This window comes from Mustela erminea, chromosome 14 (genome assembly GCF_009829155.1).
Source record: "Mustela erminea isolate mMusErm1 chromosome 14, mMusErm1.Pri, whole genome shotgun sequence".
NCBI classification, from domain to species: domain Eukaryota; kingdom Metazoa; phylum Chordata; class Mammalia; order Carnivora; family Mustelidae; genus Mustela; species Mustela erminea.
This window is the reverse complement of record NC_045627.1, coordinates 65275262-65293685: the sequence shown is the minus strand read 5'-3', so window position 1 is coordinate 65293685 and position 18424 is coordinate 65275262. Positions and strand designations below refer to the sequence as shown.

At 49.6% G+C, this 18424-nt stretch overlaps 1 protein-coding gene across 1 annotated transcript; it reads right to left on the bottom strand.

Moving 5' to 3' along the window:
• Positions 1-543: 543 nt before the first annotated feature.
• DPCD (deleted in primary ciliary dyskinesia homolog (mouse)) lies at positions 544-18423 on the bottom strand. The gene is made up of 6 exons (XM_032313816.1): positions 18295-18423; positions 13158-13238; positions 8355-8479; positions 7860-7993; positions 1276-1378; positions 544-867 (listed from the first exon to the last, which is right to left on the bottom strand). The coding sequence occupies exons 1-6, from the start codon at positions 18356-18358 to the stop codon at positions 763-765; spliced, it is 612 nt and encodes a 203-aa protein (XP_032169707.1). The 5' UTR covers positions 18359-18423; the 3' UTR covers positions 544-762.
• Between the last annotated feature and the right edge of the window lies 1 nt (position 18424).

The window sequence follows — 18424 nt, the reverse complement described above, 5'->3', positions numbered from 1 at the left end:
TGTCCCTAAGACACTCACCTCTTGGGCCCCAGTGGTGGGGTGTGTGCTACCTGTGGGGTACAGATAGGGGACTGTAGAAGGGCTTCGTGCTGTTGGGGAGCTAAGCTGCTCCCCATCTGCAGAAACCTTCAGCCTCCTCGAACACACATGCACTCTTCGCAACAATACGACCCTCCTCCTGCCTTCACACCCACAATGTCTTAATGTCCTGGACTGTTTCCAAGGTTTCTGTATTTCAAAAAGTTCTCCTTTACCTTAGCTCCCCTTACCATAGGGAGCTCATCTGGGCCCTTCTGCAGCAGAGACAGCCCAGGGTTTCCACCAGCCTAGCATCCCTCAAGTTATGCAAACAGGACGGGGAAGACACCCACCCAGCGTTAGGCTCAGGGCCCTCCCAACTCTGCTCCATCAAAGCCCCATGCTTCCCTCTATGTGAAAGGCTTGACATTGAAGGCCCCTGAGGACAGAAGGGAGTATCCTCACCACCACCCTCCCTGGCAACAGGCGCGTGGAGAGGTGGATAAGAGGGTAGTCGCCCCGCAATGACTCAGAACGACTTTACTTGGGAGATCAGACCATGGTATGGGGGCTAGGAGCACCCCAAGGCCCAGTTCTCACAGAGCCTGGAGAGCTCTTAGAAGAGAGGACGTACCCCTGTTCCAGAAAGGCCCAAGCCACAAAGTCTGAAGAGCCTCCCCCACTGCTGTGCTGCCTGAGGCCCGGTCACCACACTGCCCAAGGCGCAGGCTCAAGGATCCTCTGCTACTGGGTCTTACAGTCCCCGTCACTGCTGTGGGCCGTCTTCACTTTCTTCAGCTCCTTCTGAAGCTCTGACTCAGCCTCCAGGACCTCCTTTGGCTTCCGGTACTGTGGACGGAACCAGGAAGAGCGCGTCATTCAGTCACATCTCCCCTCCCCACTTACACACTTGTGGCCTCCTCTGATCCCATTATTTGAAAATGAGGAAATTGATGCCTACAGGATTGAATGATTTGCTCAAGATCACATGGCTGGGGAGGAGCCTCCACCAGAGTCCCAGTCCTGCGATCTCCACCTCTCCATGTCATCCTCTGTCCTCCTCCAGCTGTGACTTCTGAGATCAGCTGAGCCCCACCCTGCGCTCCCCCTGCTGACGGAGGGATGGATGCCTCTTGTCTAGCAAGCACACGCCAGGGGTTGGGGCTGGAACTGGGGACTCCCATGGGATGGGAAATGGGCAGGGAAAGGAGAGGCCTCTCCCAGATGCAGTGGCCAAGATGTCTGGCTTCATCTTACAGAGATGATGAGGGTGCAGTTGGCATGAGCAAAGCTCAGCGCGGACTCATCTGGGGTAAGCCGGTGCCGGTCTAGGTCGGGGATGGAGAACTTCTTGTAGTACCTGTGGGAACACCAAGAGGTCACTGACCCGTCCCGCAAGGTGGTCCCCAACAACTGGGCAGCAGGCCCTCTGGTACCGATTTTCTACACAGTTCTTCCACACTTTCCACAAAGCCAAAGAGGAAGAGGGGAAACCTCTGAGAACAACCATGTGAATGAAAGACATTTTGGCCAACGGCAGGACCCCTCACGGTTCCTTGATTAGACCAAGGATTAGAGTGACTCGTGCTTTAGGTTCAGACACTCAAAGGCATGCAGAAGCCGCCTCCGTCATGTACAGTTCGGGCAGGCCAGGTCTCTGCTGCACCCCAAGAACGTGAGAACATGCATGCTAACAAGAGACAGAATAAGTCCATCAAGGACTGTTCCCCAGAGCTGGGAACCGAAAGTTCCATTTACATGCAACTTTCTCCGAAGGCCCCGTGGGCCTGACTCTACTTGTAGGCCACAGAGGGAAGTACATCCAAAAGGAGAAATCTAGGAGGACAAACCGTGTGACTGATCTCAAGCGGGATCTCTGGACTACTTTGCTGGCCCCGACTCCCTGCCCCCAGCCCCCATTTTCATACACAGTCCCTGTCATCTGCAAGGGCCAGTCCAGGGATTAACGATCCTTTTTAGTAAAAACCCAAAAAATGCAGAGAGCAACACCTAGCCCATGACGCATACGACTGGCCTTCGTTTTACAGGAAATCTGACCTTTCCCGAAGAGAGAGGTAACAGGTCTCGCCGGCTTCACGGCCAGCTGTCTGGGGAGCCAGGACACAGCTCCCTGCTCCCGGGTCAGGTGCCTGTCACCGAGAGCGCCTCCTCTCTAGCAGCAGGCCTGTGTGGCATCTTCCCTGGTGGAAGTGGAGCCTGGGCCCCCACTGGCCAGCAGACCTGCCCCCAGGCCTGGTGTCCCTGCGGCCACCGTGGGCCTGCGGGCTGGGAAGGTAAACACCGCGGGCAGGTACGCAGCAACTTAAGTGAGGGGCCTGGAGAGGACAGGGCTTTGAATACTTCAGAGGGGCCTGGTCCTGGTGGTGACAGCTACTGCGGGTCCACTTCAAAAGCCCCGGGGCCCCAGGGACTCAGAGAGTTGACATCAATGCAGCACTTCTGCCCTGCTCTCCTGCCCAAATCCCTGGGAGTTTAGCGGAGGTTCTCGGGGCCCCTCTCCTCCCAGGTTCTCCGCTCCCGCCAAGGTGCTGGGACCAGCAGCAGGGGAAGAATGTTTACTTAAAGGCTGACAGTTCAAAAGGAGTGGGGGCTGGGGTATCCTAATGGCACCACAAGCTTGCTTTATTTCCCAAAGCTCTGCCCCAGGGAAAGGCGATCCATCTGCCTGCAAAAGCGGGTGGAATGCTGCCTCATCCTCCTCCTAGCCTGGGCTGAGGGCTCTTCCTGGGGCCCTTGGGCTGGCCGGCAAAGGTGGCAGACACTGATAATAGGGGGGAGTCAAAGGTTAAACAGCAGAGATTAGATGAACACAAAGGCTTGTTAGGAAGTGTTAACATCTTCCTTGCAAATATACACAAGAAGCAGAACTGGGAGAGAAGCAGCCCAGGCACGCGCAGCCCAGCCGAACCAGCAGGGCCCGTGGAAGGCCTTACCGAGCAGAGCATGGGGACATCCTTTCTGCCTACCTGGCTTGTGCACCAGGGTGGGACAGGGACATGCCTGTGTACCCTCAGAGGGGCACCAGCAAAGCATATTCCCCAGGCTGGGCCAATGGGACTGAAAAAAGAAACCCTGGGGCTTGGCCTCAGAGGGAATCTGCTGTGCATGGCTTGTGTCTGCCCAGTCCCACTCGCACACCTGTCACCACGAGGCTGGGGGCTGGAGGCAGAGTGCGGGTGGAAGTTCTGCTTTGTCTTGAGTCTATTCTAATGGATTTAGTTTACTGGATGAGGTTACACAGCTTTCCTCAGAAGCTCCTGCTGGGCAATGTTCAAGGGCGTACGGGACATCTGCTTCCTCTACTCAGGGTGCAGCCCACCCCCTGCAGACCACCCCCCCATCCCCTGGCCTTGGGGCTCGCCTTGAGAGGAACCACACTTGACTTACTCACCAGTACCTGGCCTAGAGAGGGACCCACTGTGCTTCTGGAAAACACAGACTGCTCCGGCTCGAGCAGCCCTAGGGAGACAGCAAACATGTCTTTAGGTATCAACTGTGCCCTAGGCCTTGAGCTGTGAACTGGGGATTTAAAGATGAAGAAGAAAGAAGACAGGGCCTTCTTTCTTCTTCATTTTTAAATCCCCAGTGTTAAAGGAGGGGATCCTCCTTTAAAAACACAAGATCTGCTTGAGGAGATCTTGTGTTTCTGCTGAAAGCGAGACCCTTAGAGTGCAGCAGCTCCTGGGCTTTTAGCGGACCTGTGACACCCCCTGTTCCCACCACCTATTACTGCTCTCAGTTTCGGCCACACAATGACAGCTGACGTTTGTTATGCTTCCTGGGCCAGGCACTGCTCTACACACACCGAGTCCTCCAAACAACCCGCTCTTTGGCTGCTCTTACTAGCCTCTTTCACAGAAAACTGAGGAACCGACCGGTATCTTGCTGGAGTCACAAAACCATCCATAGAGAAGCCCCTGTTATAAGTACTAATCTCCCAAACCCCCTGAGCCCCCATCTCTCCACACCCTCTCCTCGAAGTGACAGAGCCCTGGTCTAGGTTGGGGCAGACATGGGAGGGACTCTCCCTTAGGATCCAGCCAGCCTGTGGGTCCTTTGGGCACACAACACAGTGGCTTTCCTTTCGGAATGTCAGAAGTGTTCAAAAGACACGGGAAAGCAAAGGCTGTCAGGACAACTCCCAGTCCTGGCCCCTAACCCCAGCAGGCCCCTCCACTTCTGGGCCCAAGTTTCTTCCTCCGGATTCCTTCTTCCAATAAAGGAGCTGAATGAACTTTCGTCTCCAAACTAGACAAACGAGATGAACTTGAAGTCACTTGTCAAAGGGACCAGAACAGGCCAACTCTGTACCTTCCCCTAAACTGTGAGGAAAGAATGGCTCCTTCACTTGGGCTGTTTGGGAAATGACCCATAGTACCCCACAACGCTCTCTCTGCTATATCCCCTTCCCAATTTCCAGTCGTTTCCCAACCTATTCTCCTTTGTAGTGACTTGAGAAGGGACAAGAGGCCAGACCTCTCGAGAGAGTCATCGAGAGGCTGAAAGCAGAAGCAGGCCCGCTAGAGCCATACGGGCCGGGTACACGCTCAGCCAGACTGGTCCTGAGAAGCCTCGAGCCGGTCCCGCCCTTAGAAAAGCAGTCAGCAAACCCTCTTTCTTACACATCACAGCTCCAGGCAAGCCGGTCATCCCTGCCTACAGCAACCCTTCCTGGACTCACAACGCACATTCACGTACTAAGGCCGCCATATGTCCTACCAAAGAGAAACTTGTTTTTATCCAGTTTCCTAAATTCATTTGACCACAGAAACCTTTTCTTCTAGTGATGCCTATTAACACCTCCCACAATGCTAATGTCACCAATGTCAAATCAGCCAAGTTCCAATTTCCAAAGAATTGCTGAAGACATGCTTCAGGCTGGCCGCTGGGCCGGAAGTTTGTGTACATATGATTTCATCAAATTGCCCAAACACTCTGTGAGATAGGTCTGAATGTTCTCCTCTAATTCATGAGGAAAACTCGCCCCAAATACTACAGTTTGTATGGGGCAGAGGACAGATTTAAGCCAACCTTTTCCCAATCCAGTGCCCTGGTCCATTCTACTTAACAGCTGCCAGCTCTAGGCTGAGGCTAAGAATCTTCTTTCTGCACAGACACTCTTACCAGGAGCAGGCAGAACCACACTGGGAAAAGTACTTTCTGTTCTTCCCTTTCTTCCCTGATTCATCCCCTCACTAAAACCGGAGGCCAAGGACATGATACACTGGAATCAATCCTTTTCCAGGAAAGTGGCCAACCCAGTCCTTCAGGGACAAGGCCGGTATGGACAAAGGAACGTTGGTTTTTACTGGTAACCACGTTCCAGAACATTAGAACTCGGGCAGGCACGGAACCAGCAGGCAACAGAAGAAGGCAAATCAGAGATGCCACCGTGTAGGTCCTACAGATGCCGGGGTGGCTAGACTGTCGCTAAGTTTCCCTTCACGAGTCAGCTCAGCACGCTGACTTTACAGACACATTTACAGAATCGTTAAGATAGGACACGAGGATGAAAATATGCACCCTGTCCAACACTGCATGGCGTGATGATCAGAAAACAGAGTTTTAACGGATCCTGAAAAAACGGGAGTATCCTGCTTAGAAGAGTAACCACTGAGTCATTACATTAGTGGCAGTAAAGGTGTAAGACGCATTACTGCCACTGGTAGGAGATGAAAATGCCAGTCTGCTCAAGAAAGCTGGTTAAAGGTTTAGCGGCCCTTCTCTCCTACCTCTGGGCAGAGGGACCTGAGGAAGGCTGGGCTAAGCCAGGCAGGGCCACAGGACCAGAGGCTCCGTGCGGGCTCCAAGGCGGCACGCACATACAGCCCTCCTCTCTGTGGGGATCCAGCCCCGGCCCTGCCCCTTCCAGGGTCTTTACTCCCATCCCACCTGGCCTCGCCCATCAGTTCAAAAATGTTTCCCCCTGCCTTGAGCGCAGGAGTGGGCGTCCGGCCATGTTGCTCCTGGCCAACAGCGCCGCCTACAGCTGGGTACGTGCAGCAGATGGGACCCCAAGGATCTGCCCGCAGATGAAATTTTTGGTGAGCTAGCTAGACTCTCTCCTCTCACTCCCCAGTAATCACATTTCTGCCTCGTATCTGTATTCGACAGTGACCTCTGGGGGACGAAAGGGAGGCAGCAGCCAGCTCCACAAACTGCTAGGCTGCAGATTCAAGTGCTATCAGAAGCACTTTTGTTCCCAGTTTGGACCCAGGGCCTCTTACGCAGGGGAATGCTTGCTGAAGCACAGAGTTTGTTTTCCTAAAGGCAATTTCTCTGTTGTCTGAAATTGCTAAATTCCACTTTAGGCCCTGACTCCCATTAATGATGAGAACAATAACGGGAATAAACTGCCTTTTATCTGAGGGCTTCAAAGTGCTTTATAAACGCAAGCCCTTATTATTATGACTTCGTATTTACAGACAAGGCCCACTGCGGGGGCTGCTGGCTGCGTGAAGAGCAATAATCTTGAAATTAATTCATTCATCTCCACCCCTTCCCCATCCCCTGAACCCTGCCAGAGTGAGAGGGGACGGGGGTCCTAAGCAGAGGGCAGAACCCAAGGATGTGCCGGGGAGCCTGGGAGCTGTGCCACTTTCTTGGAGGCCTCACAGACCCATGGAAGCCGGAAGGGGAGCCGGACAGGAGCTGGGCCCTCCTGACCCTCAGGTAAACAAGCAGATGGATGGCACCACCTGTAGCCCAAGCTCGGCACCCACAAGGCACGCTGGGTGGCTTTAGTGTGTGGACCAGTCACTCAGAAAACCTTCCATTTTAATACCTCAACTGTATGTCATGGGAGTTAGTCCTACGCTTCAGTCCCCCAGGCCCAGGTCAAGACCAGCTCACTAACAGGGTTCTTCTCCTGTAATCAGTCACAGCTCTGGAAATCTGCATAGGATCAACACATTTCCCAGATGGTCAGCCCAGAAACAGCCCTGCCTGGATCAGATCTCCTTAGCCACCTCTGTCCCCTCGACCCTACATTTTGCCTGACCCACCCCTTGCCTGCCCCCAGCACAACATCAGGAGAGAAATAAAGGGAAGTTAGGCACCCCTTCGGAAACAGAACGCAAGAGACTTCCAGGAGGCCGAAGCCCCTGCCTACTGCCCCTCAGCGGAGAGCAGGGTAAGGCTGGCTGCCCTAGACAGGTACTTGACAGTCCTCCCACTGCTCAGCTGGGTGTGCCCTCTAGGCCACGCTCCCTGACAGCCCCGACAGTGATGTCACCAGGCAAGTTCATCACGGACTGGATCCAGCCAGGGGTCAAGGTAATAATAATCTTACAGCAGGGGCACCTGGGTGGCTCAGTGGGTTAAAGCCTCTGCCTTCAGCTCAGGTCATAATCCTAGAGTCCTGGGATCGAGCCCCACATCGGGCTTTCTGCTCTGCGGGGAGCCTGCTTCCCCCTCTCTCTCTGCCTGCCTCTCTGCAAACTTGTGATCTCTGTCTGTCAAATAAATAAATAAAATCTTTTAAAAAATAATAATAATCTTACAGCAGAGCCACCTAAGATCACAAGTTAACGGCCAGGTGATTCCTCATCCCCTCATTATTCAACAAATGCCTGGTGAACCCCAATATGCGCCAGTTACTGGACCAGACATTCCTCATCTGATTTCCCCACCCAAGGGAGCTGATTACATTATTCAAGCTGGGCCTCAGGAAAAGAAGCCCTCCAGCTTTCAGCGCTCTCTCGACTTTAGTGCAGCCCTCTGCCCTCCGGGGTGGGGAGCAGTCTCAGCACCCCCTACCAGGGCAAGTCCCACCCATCGTGCTCACACACAGGTCCGCAGGTGCCTGTCATGCCACTTACTTTTTGTTGGTTGTTCGGACGATGATGCAGCGCTCCGTCTGGTCCACACAGACACTGTAGACGTCCTTAGGGTAGGGGAGGTTTCGAATCCGCCACTGGAAACTCATCTTGGTGTCCTTGCGCATAAAGATGGGCTGCAGAAGGCAAAAACAACTTAGGGACTGTTCTTGGTGAGAGCGAACAAGGGATGGCCCCCTGCTCTGCAAAGCTCTGCCTGGGGCACACAACAGGAGGAGACCCTCATCTCTTCCCACAGCTCCCCGGATGCTGCTACTGCTGGGACATTCCGGGCCTGGAGCCCTTGTCCCAGGATGACCAAGCGCAAACCCTTTGGGTATTCATTCGAGCAAACCCTTTCAGAACTCTGTGTCCACACAGAGTGTGGCACGCAGGTGGGCACTCGGGAGACAAGGGGGTGACTAAGACATGGTATATGCCCTCCAGGGCCAGCGGCCCACTCCCACCTCCCCGACTTGACCTAACGGAGAGACATACATTGGCATTGTTTTCCTTGATGAATTCAGGCCCCAAGCTGCCTGCTCCCGGGAGTGCTGGCTCTCCCACCTCCGTCTGCCACTGGCCCAAGGCTCCCAAGGCACTTTTCACACGCCACTTTCTCACTGAGGAGAGAAGGAAGCAATAGGATTACCGGAAAGGAAGGGACTCTGCTCTTCCTGCTGAATCACTGACGCCACATTAGATGACTGGAAGGGGAGAGAAGTGGCCATGGTGGGCCTTTATACCACCTCTGTCCAAGTGAGCAAGACCTCACAGCTGCCGAAAGCTCAAAGCCCAGCAGAGCATTTCGATACTGGGTAATCTGGAAAGCCCGTACCATAGGTGCCCAAACAAAAGAGATTGACCAAAGCTCTGAAGGGAGCCAAGTGGAGTTAAGAATCTTCCAGGCGTGATTCCAAGCAAGGGAGAAATGTGCTGGTTAGGAACAGGGGAGCTCCTGGTAACGGGGAACATTTGGATCCCAACAAGTATGAACTGAGATGCATTTGTTTCCCTCTATAAATGTGCCAAGGGAAAATAAGATGAAACCTGACAGGCAGATTGGTCTCATGATTTAGAAAGTCCAAATACAGAAATTCGCTCATTTTAGGTATACCGGCTTAAAACAACAGCCCCAGAATTGTATTTAAATGAAACGTTGGGCACACACCGGATTTCGAATGCGTTATTTATACACCATGGGAATTTTTCTTGCAGAACAGGATCATCCTTTTATAATGCACACAATTGTTTCCATTTTACCTCGGTTTACAACCCATATGTTTACATAAGATTTTTTTTTTCTCCCCCAAGTAAGGTCCATTCTGTATGGAAATTTTAAGAGGAAACAACTAGTTCCGTGGATATTACCTGAGGACCCCTGCCAGGATTCTGGGAACCCCAAGACATTCATGTCTTCTGGGTGCAGCCATCACAGCAGGGGAGCTCCCCCTCCCCGCACCCAGAGCTGGAACCCCTGGGCTCCTCTTTCATCCTGCAGCGCTGCTGTCCTTGGGGGGGGGGGGCAGCCTAACTGCGCCAAACGCCAGCAGCCCTCCTGACACCGTAGTAAGAAGCTAATAGGTCAGAGAGTGCCCAGTGTTGTGTCACAGCTGCTCCAGCCCACTCCCCTCTCTGGGCTGGGGTGGGTGAGACCTGGAGTCAGAGTCTCAGGATGGGTTTCTTCAAGACCTTTGGAGCCACTGTGCCAAACCCAAACGCCCTCCCTGATCCGAGTAAGGCATGCGAGCTGAACACAAAAGTGTGCTGTAAAATTAGAATTTTCCCTTGAATATGTGCATTTATAAGGTCTGCTGCATTCTGCAGTGTGATTTTATTACGTCTTAGGGCCAAAAATTCTCCCTAGAAACACATTTCCAAGTTTATAATGAAAATTAATAAGGAAGAGTAAAACTTGGAAATATGCTTTATAGGCAACTTTTTTTTTTTTTTTCCCCTCCCACAAATACTTCTACTCTCTTAAGTGAATGGACTGTGACCGGGAGTATATCCAAATCTATTCGTGTAATACCTCACTTAACTGGAGGCCGGCCTTCTGGCTCTTTCACCGCTTTCTTTCTTCTTTCTTTCTTTTTTTTTTTTTTTTTAACACCTTGGGATTAAATTCTTTGCTAGAATGTAGAAGAAAGTCTCCCTACTCATTCCATTATAAGATCCAATAAATGGTTTTGGTGAAGTCCTTGTTATTTTTCCCACGTATAAGGGCATGAATGCACACGTGCAAATACACATTTCGTCTTGTCTTTCTTGTCCTGTCTTTGTTCCTGAACTCAAGGACAGTTCCTGCGGCAACAGAGGACTGTTTCCACCTGCTGTCACTCTGATTTGATTATATGTTAAACCCAAACTGGTGTGTGGAGGGTTGCTCTCTGGGATGCTGTCGTGTCTTCCCGCTGAGCCAGGGTCAGTCCTTGCAAAGGAGACTCTCCATGACCCTAAAGGGTCTGATGGGGAATATATGAAGGAGGCAGTGCCTGGGGGCTTTTTCCTAAATCAGCAGGAAGCAGACTGCTGTCCTAGACTGCTGAAAGGAAGCCCCATCTTTCAGGTGGGCTGGAAAGTGGAGGTCCTAAAGGCCTCTTTCCCCAAAGCTCCAAGCCTTGGCCTGCTTCCAATGCGGATAATTACATTCCCCTTCCCTAAACACTCCCTGCCGCTCAAACTGGAGGCACGGCTCTTCTTTTCTGCCCTAAAACACTGCAACATTGCTCTGTGGCTATTAAACAGCTGCCACGTCCCATCCCCGAGGAGGCTGAAGGGAATCGAGTGGGTCATTTATAAAGCCGGCGAAGTGCTTGGGGATGAAAGTGCTCAATGTCCTCCAAATGCAGCCGGGGTGGCGAGGCTGGCGGTCAAATACCAAAGCAGATTAAGGCGGTAATCCAAATGTAATCGCGGGGGGATGGCCTGCCCTTCAGCCTCTGCCCCCCTGGACGTGCTGTGTTCTTCGGGGGCTGGTTTGATGTTCCGATCCTTGTTCTGGGGCCCTTCAGGTTTCCCTCTATGACTACATACAGCACTCATTGTGTGGGGTGGGAATGAATAGCCCTGAGACGGTTGAAAAAAATATGACACCACTCTGCTTATTAACACCAACTGGAAGAACTCCCTCCTACACAAGATGCACCAGCGGCTAATTACGTTCTGGGTTTTTCGAAAAGAAAACCAGTTTAGCCAATTATCACATTTGTTAGTTAGGTGGGAAATGGAAACAATTCCCATTTATGGCCACAATAACCGTGTCCGTATTTTACTTTATAGAGTGCTCAAGCTCAAGTTAGTTCAGGCCCTGAGACTGTTTATACTTAAAAATTAATAATTTTGCAAGGGCAGCTGGTGGGGGTAGGGTGAAGTGGTTGGAGATGGGTAAGGACCAGCTGTTCAAAGGATCCAGTGGTTTAGGTGGGGTGTTCCTGTCTGCCCAGCTTCTGTCCTGCTCCCACCAGCCCCTTCTTCAGTCATTCTGGGGGTAACAAAATTTAATAAGGAAACAGGATTAAATATTCTCAACAACCAATAGTATGTTGTTGTACATTAAAGCACGGGGTCTTAACCACGCAGACTCAGACTTAAATCCTAACTCAGAAACTAACCAGCTATGGAATTCTGAGCAAGGTGCTGAACCTCTTAGAGTTTCCATTTTGTCCTAACTGTAAAAGGAGACAAGAGTACATACCTCATCAGGCTGTAATGAGGATGGTTCGATGAGATAACTCATAACGAAGCACTTAGCATGGTGCCTAATAAAAGTTATGGTATTATTATTAGATAAACTTTAGCCAGGGTTTGCCTATCAATCTGCATTTCTGCTTTTAAGAAAAAAAAAAAAAGGAGTTGAAGGCTCTTGTCTATTCCCCACCTGCCAAGAGAAGTGACAGGTTAATGTGGGATGCTACGGAGGAAGGTACCAGAACTTGTTTCTCATTTTAATTTCATGTTCAAGCACAACTAAGAGGCCGGGGGTTATTTGTTTGTTTTTATGACCACAGCAGCTATAGGCGGGTTGTTTGCTCTGAGTGGAGGAGAGAGGTGGTGCTGGGGGCTGCGGGGAGGAACTGCAGCCAGTCTCGGGCCTGGCAATGGTGGTGGTTAGCCCACGTGACCTCTGCTTTCATAAGCTCGCCCCTGTTAGGCATTCCAAGCCTGTCACCCCCTGGGAGCGCTATAAATTACAATGCATTGTGAGGATATTACTACTGTATTGGTTTCCACCAAATCAGTGTCATATGCTAAACACATCAAGATTTTTAATAGCACCAGACTAAACCAATTGGGACTGGAGCCCAAGCAGCTCATAATAAGGAGGGATCAACACTTCACTCTGCAACTGATCATGCGCAGGACATACATTTTAAGACTGTAGACTAAGAAAATGCAAACCAGTGTAATCCGTGTTGTCGGTTCTAGACATTTATGAGCTGTCAGAAAAAGGGAAAAAGAAATTCCCTTGCCAATACTACCTGTCGATCAGGCCCAGCAAGAAATTAAAGTCAAGAATAATGACAAGAAAATAACCCAACCCATGATTCCATCATTGGATTTAGCATTTCAGGTGGAACTTAATAAAGAGACCAACTCCCACCGCTGACAGCCTCAGGCCCTGGGTCAAAGCAGCAGCCACCTAGCTCTGGGAAGTCAGTGAATGCTGATGTGCATACCTGGGCACAGAGGATGGACAAATCAAATAATTCCCAGAAATCTGGGCTGGAGCCCCTATTCATAAGTGTAGTCTGAGAGGAAAAGAGCTGCAGGCATGAAAACAAAAACGTTGCAAAATCCCAATTTCCACTCCAGACGCCCTTTGATTCAGATACTTTCCAAGGCAAGGGTCAGATTTAACAGTGTGCCCTCTGAGGCCAGGTCAGTACCTGCAGTCGCTGCCGCCCTGCTGCTGCTGTGGCTTCAGAAAACAAGCAAGGAAGGAAGCGCAGTGAAAGCCTGCCCTTCCCTCCACTCGCTCAGCCCCGGAGTAGAGGCTCACTTCCAATTCTGCCTTCTCTATACAGTTCTTCCCCAATGCTTTTCCTACGGAAGACTTCCTTATGCTCTCATGGGTCTGGGGGTCAGGTGGCGTTTATGGGTCAAGCAGACACTCCACCTGGTGTCCAGCCCTGACCTCACATTATTCTCAGGAGCAATCTTGCCTTGAAGGCCTCAGTCTCCCCTGGCTTCACCTTTGGTGCTCAGTTTCTCCCTCGAGCCTCAGGCTAGATTCGCTTACCTGTGGTTTAGGTCACCCCCGGCGTTCCTGTGGGCCCAGCGGAAGCCCCCGTTACTTACCAAGTAGATCGCCCGTCTTCTCATCATATTCTTCGGCCATTTCCTTTCCATCTGGGAACAAATAGTGCACCTTCCTTCTCCCTACGCACAAAGCAGAGAGTGCCTTACCCCCATGCCTCTTCTTACGTTGTGCCTTGCACATCAAGGGATCTACCTGGGAAACACCAACAGCCTTGGGCTTGGGCATGAGAAACCCTCCCAGAGCTGCCCATGAACTCTTTGCCAATCATTGCCCACCACTAGTTTAAGACATGTCCTGGGACGCCTTTCCTTTCTGCAGCTTTCTCTGAACACGCCTTCGCTCTGCTATTCCCTCTACCAGCAAAGCTCCATACTTCTCATCTGTTGAACTCCTTGTCCTTCAAAATCCAGCTCAAATGTCACTCCACTGGAAAGTCTTTAGCCAAACTGACAAAATTCATCACTTCCTTATTATGTGGGCCACCCTGGTGCTTTATTCATATCCCTAGTGGGGCATTTGTCACACGGTATGGTACTTTTGTTAAAGAGCATCCTCTCTCCAGGAACAGGGCCATATTTATCTTTGTCTCCCCAGTTCCTAAAACCAAGCCTATGCACTCGGGATACTGAACTGGGTTTCCTGACCAAGCACTCCTTCTAGCCACACCATTGCTGTGCCTTCTGCATATCTCTCCGCCACTCCTAGCACTCAGCCACATAATGTTAGTCCTTTTATGTTTTCTTCATGTTTACCTCAGTTACGATTTACATTTGTATGATTCTTTGATTACTGCCTGTCACTATTAGATAGGAGGGGTTTTATCCTGCTTGCCTGTTTCCCTAACACCAAGCATAGTGACTGGCACACGTTAGGAGCTCAGCTAAGTATTAACTGAAAGAAAGAACACTGATTCAACTTTCACTGAAACAATGCAAGAACCCAGGGGAGTCTCCTAGCCCAACTCTTCCACCTGTATATTATAATCATAAGCATTTTTTAAAAGCGACTATGTTATTTCCCCTATTTTTACCAATGGGTGAGTTGACATACGTAGGTTCCTCAGTGAGCCTAATAACAGGGACAGGTACCCAAACTAAACTTGATGAGTAAGGGCTCCAAGGACCTTGAGCAGTTAAAGGAGTCGCTACCTAAAATTTGCAACTATATCTGATCTACCAAGCCTTTTTTCCATTTAATTCATTCCCCTGGACACAATTCCTTTGAGTCATTCCTAGTTTGTATTCAGGGAAACTCGTTCCCAACTTCGCAGGGCTTCTCAGTGTGCCCCTAGGTTATACCACCTTAAATCATTTGGATGGCTAACAGAGGCGGACAGGGTTTTCCTGGTAGGAATGGAGTTAAAGGTGCTGCCTGTGAGTAGTTAGAGGTGTCCGGCCTGACCCCCTTCTCCTCCGGAGTCCATCTGGAGTCCAGGCAGGATGTAGTACTTACTACTGGCCAGCCATTTCACATGTTTTACTGCATTTAATTCTCAAAATAATCCTATGTGCCCCCATTATCTATATTTCACAGATGAGGAAAATCGAGACTTAAAGTTCATGTAACTTATCCAAGCTCATAAAGCTATGAAATGAGGGGCACCTGCGTGGCTCAATAGGTTAAAGCCGCTGCCTTCGGCTCAGGTCATGATCTCAGGGTCCTGGGATCGAGCCCCAGCAGGAAGCCTGCTTCCTCCTCTCTCTCTGTCAAATAAATAAATAAAATCTTAAAAAAAAAAAAAAAGCTATGAAATGAAAGACCGAGATTTCAGCTCATCTGAGGCCAAAATCCATGCTCTAATAACCAAACGAGGTTAATGTGCATAGCTTTAAATATCTGTAAGCCTGAACACTGTTCCAAAGGTTTATTGGTCATGTTTCTAGTGAATTATTATGTTTAGACCTTAGCGTATTTGGGCATTTATCTTTTTCTTACTCATCTGACTGACTTTAATGATATTAACCATGTGTCATGTATGTTGCAAATATTGTTTCAATTGCCTTTTAACTTTGTTTAAAGCGGGTTTTCCTAAACAACTGCATAATTTCTATATAGTCAACTATTTTTTCCTTTGTGGCTATTACCCAGGAGTTGTGCTGAAAATGCCCTCCTTTACCCAAAGATTATATAATAATTATCTGTATTTTTTTTTAAGATTTTATTCACTTATTTGACACAGAGAGAGATCACAAGTAGGCAGAGAGGCAGGCAGAGAGAGGGGGGAAGCAGGCTCCCTGCTCAGCAGAGAGCCCGATGTAGGACTCGATCCCAGGACCCTGAGATCATGACCTGAGCCGAAGGCAGAGGCTTAACCCACTGAGCCACCCAGGTGCCCCATAGCTGTAGTTTATTCTAACATATTTACTCTACAGGTATATATGTATGTGTATATATGTGGCTAATAAACAATTTAAAGTATATTAGCATACTTTGGTAAGAAAATATATGTATGTGTATATACATGGAAGAAATATGGAAGTTTATGCATAAAAACATAAATTATAGGGGTGCCTAGGTCGCTCAGTCGGTTGAGCATCCAATTCTTGTTTCTGGCTCAGGTCATGACCTCAGGGTCATGGGGTTGTGGGATCGAGCACTGCGCTGGGCTCTGCCAGAGATTCTCTCCCTTTGCCCCTCCCCCCCCATTCTTTCCCTCTCTCTCATTCTCTAAAATACTAAATAAAAAATCTTAAAAAAAAAAAGAAAAGAAAAGAAAAGAAAATGGGGGGCGCCTGGGTGGTTCAGTCAGTTAAGTGTCTGCCTTTGTCTCAGGTCATGATCCCAGGGACCTGGGATTGAGGCCCTCATCAAGCTCTCTGCTCTCCAGGGGTGCCTGCTTCTGCCTCTCCCTCTGCTGTACCCCCAGCTTGTGCTCTCTCAAATCGATAAATAACATCTTTTTAAAAATGTAAATTATAATTATCTCTAGATGGTAGTTGATGAGTGATTTTACTTATTTTTCATATTTCCACAACAAGCATAAATTCTTTCTGAAAAAAATTTGAAGAGTATTGGATTCTCATTACCAATAGCAGTGCTTTCTCATGGGAGGGAGGTAACATCCTCCCCACACCCACACACCCATCAGGAGGGTAAATCTATAGGAGAGGTTTGACAAAATGTATCCATATACTTAACATTATTATTATTTATTATTATTATTTGGTTTGGGGGAAAAGGATCAAAAACATTGTTTTGTGATGTTACTAACAAAAAAACCTGGCAAAATCCTAGACGATGAAATATTTATTGAGGTACCATCCAGTGACCAAAGGAAGTGAAAGCAGGGACTCCAATATCTGCGCCCCCGTATTCACAGCAGGATTATTTACAATAGCTATACAAGTGGAAGCAACCCGTGTCCAGCAACAGATGAATGTTAAACACAACGTGGTGTGTGCGTGTGAACACCAGAATGCTATTTAGCCTTGAGACAGGCAACAACATAGATGGACACTGAAGCGAAAAAAGTGGACGGCAAGTGAAACAAGCCAGTCACAAATGGACAAATATCGTGTAACTCCACTTTTGTGATTACGTTTCCTGGCGTCATCAAATTCATAAAGACAGAAAACAGAATGTTAGTTGCCGGAGGCTGGGACCAGGGGAGTCAGGGTTTAAGAGGTACAGAGTTTCAGCTGAAGAAGAGGAGGAAGTGCTGGAGACAGATGGCGGTGAAGGTTGCCCAACAATGTGACTATACTTCATGCCACAGAACACGGTTAGAATGGTAAATTCTACGTTATCTATTTTTTACAATAAAACCAGAAACCACAGTCTTATGAGATAATGTCCAAAATCTTTAGCTTTGCATAGGAGATCAAAACATACCCCAATTTATCCAAAATCCCTCTTCGTTTCCCACCATTTCTCCTCACTGCTCCTTGAGAAAAGAGAACTTTTATTCACCCTTGCATCCTAGCACCTAGTACCTCACACAGTGTGTGCATGGGGGGGGGGGTGTTGTTATGACTGGGGGGACGCTTATGCCTCACTAAATGTTTTGTTATTCCCCTAGTAATCAGCCATACGCTTTCGCAAATCCATACCTTTCCTTACGCATGAGTCATTCCCTCTTTTACACTTAGCGAACACAGATGAATTCTTTAGGACCCATAAACATCACCTCTTCTGTGAGGTCTTCTTTCAAAGAGCCGACGACTCCCACCTTCGCGCTCTCATACACTTTATAGAAGATTCCAACCTCTACTTAACATCCATTCTTCCTTATTTACATATCGATTCTTCCCCCTCTGCTCTGGTATAGAGCTTGGCACATAGCAAAAGCCTCCCTAAATGCTACGTGCATGAGCAAAAGAGCAGGTGATTTTAATTTCCATGCTTCCCTGATTGGCTTCTGCCTGCAGATGTGTGCCTCCAGCTGGTCTCCCACAAGCTACAGGAGTTTAGACCTAATTCATCTGGCTGCCAAGCAGGTCCAGCAAAGGACCGCTGCAGCCCTGGGGGTCCTACATCCGCCAATCCTAGGGGGAGACAAAATCAGGACTCCTTACCTCTATGTCCACCTTTTTCCAGGCACAGCGCTGGGACCCTTGCTGTTTTCCCTACACACCCCAGAGAACATTTAGAAGTTCTCATACAAACACATTACAGCTGGAAAGGATATCAGAGGTAGCCCTTCCAGCTCATTTTACAGATGAGAAAAATAAGGCCCAAGCAAGTAAAGAGGCCACTGTACTTAATGGCAGAGTAGTAACTAGAGCCCAGGTCTCCCACCTCTTCATGACGCCAGGCTGCATTCAGCAACACAATACCACTGACTGGACGAGAGGCTAGGGCCCATCTAAAACCCTCTTTAATTTCAGTTTCCTCTTCTGTAAAATGGGGTGGAAAACTGACAGCCTCTTGGGAGAGCAGTCGGGAGCAAATGACATAACGAGTATGAACGGAGTTAACATTTATTAGTAACAACTCAGAGCGGGGCGACGTGGTGTAGAGGAAACTAGGAGGTGTCCAGAGACACGTGTTCTCGTCACGTCATCTCTCTGGGCCTCAGTTTCCTCATCTGCCAATGCAGGACTGGGCCTAGTCTGGCAGCCTCAGCCCTTCCTGCTCGGCCGTCCCAGGCTCGGAGGCCCTTCGTGGAGACGACCACGCGGAGGGCTGGACCCTGGGGAAAAGGACTAGGGATCTCGTGGGGGGGCCTCGAGTTACCGTCCTGCAGCAGCGCCGTCTTCTCGGCGGTCCGCAGACTCTCCAACCAGCCCGTTACCGCCATCTTCCCTCCGCCCAGTCGCGCGACCGGCCGCTTCCATGGCAACCATTCCGCCTACGGTCACTTCCG

What these genes read in the sequence shown, in the direction of transcription:
- DPCD (XM_032313816.1), bottom strand. Translation starts at nt 18,358, where the DNA reads ATGGCGGTAACGGGCTGGTTGGAGAGTCTGCGGACCGCCGAGAAGACG. An exon ending in GACGGCGCTGCTGCAGGACG is followed by an intron (nt 13,239 to 18,294) that starts GTAACTCGAGGC and finishes CTTTGTGCGTAG; the next exon opens with GGAGAAGGAAGGTGCACTAT. An exon ending in GAAGACGGGCGATCTACTTG is followed by an intron (nt 8,480 to 13,157) that starts GTAAGTAACGGG and finishes TTCTCTCCTCAG; the next exon opens with TGAGAAAGTGGCGTGTGAAA.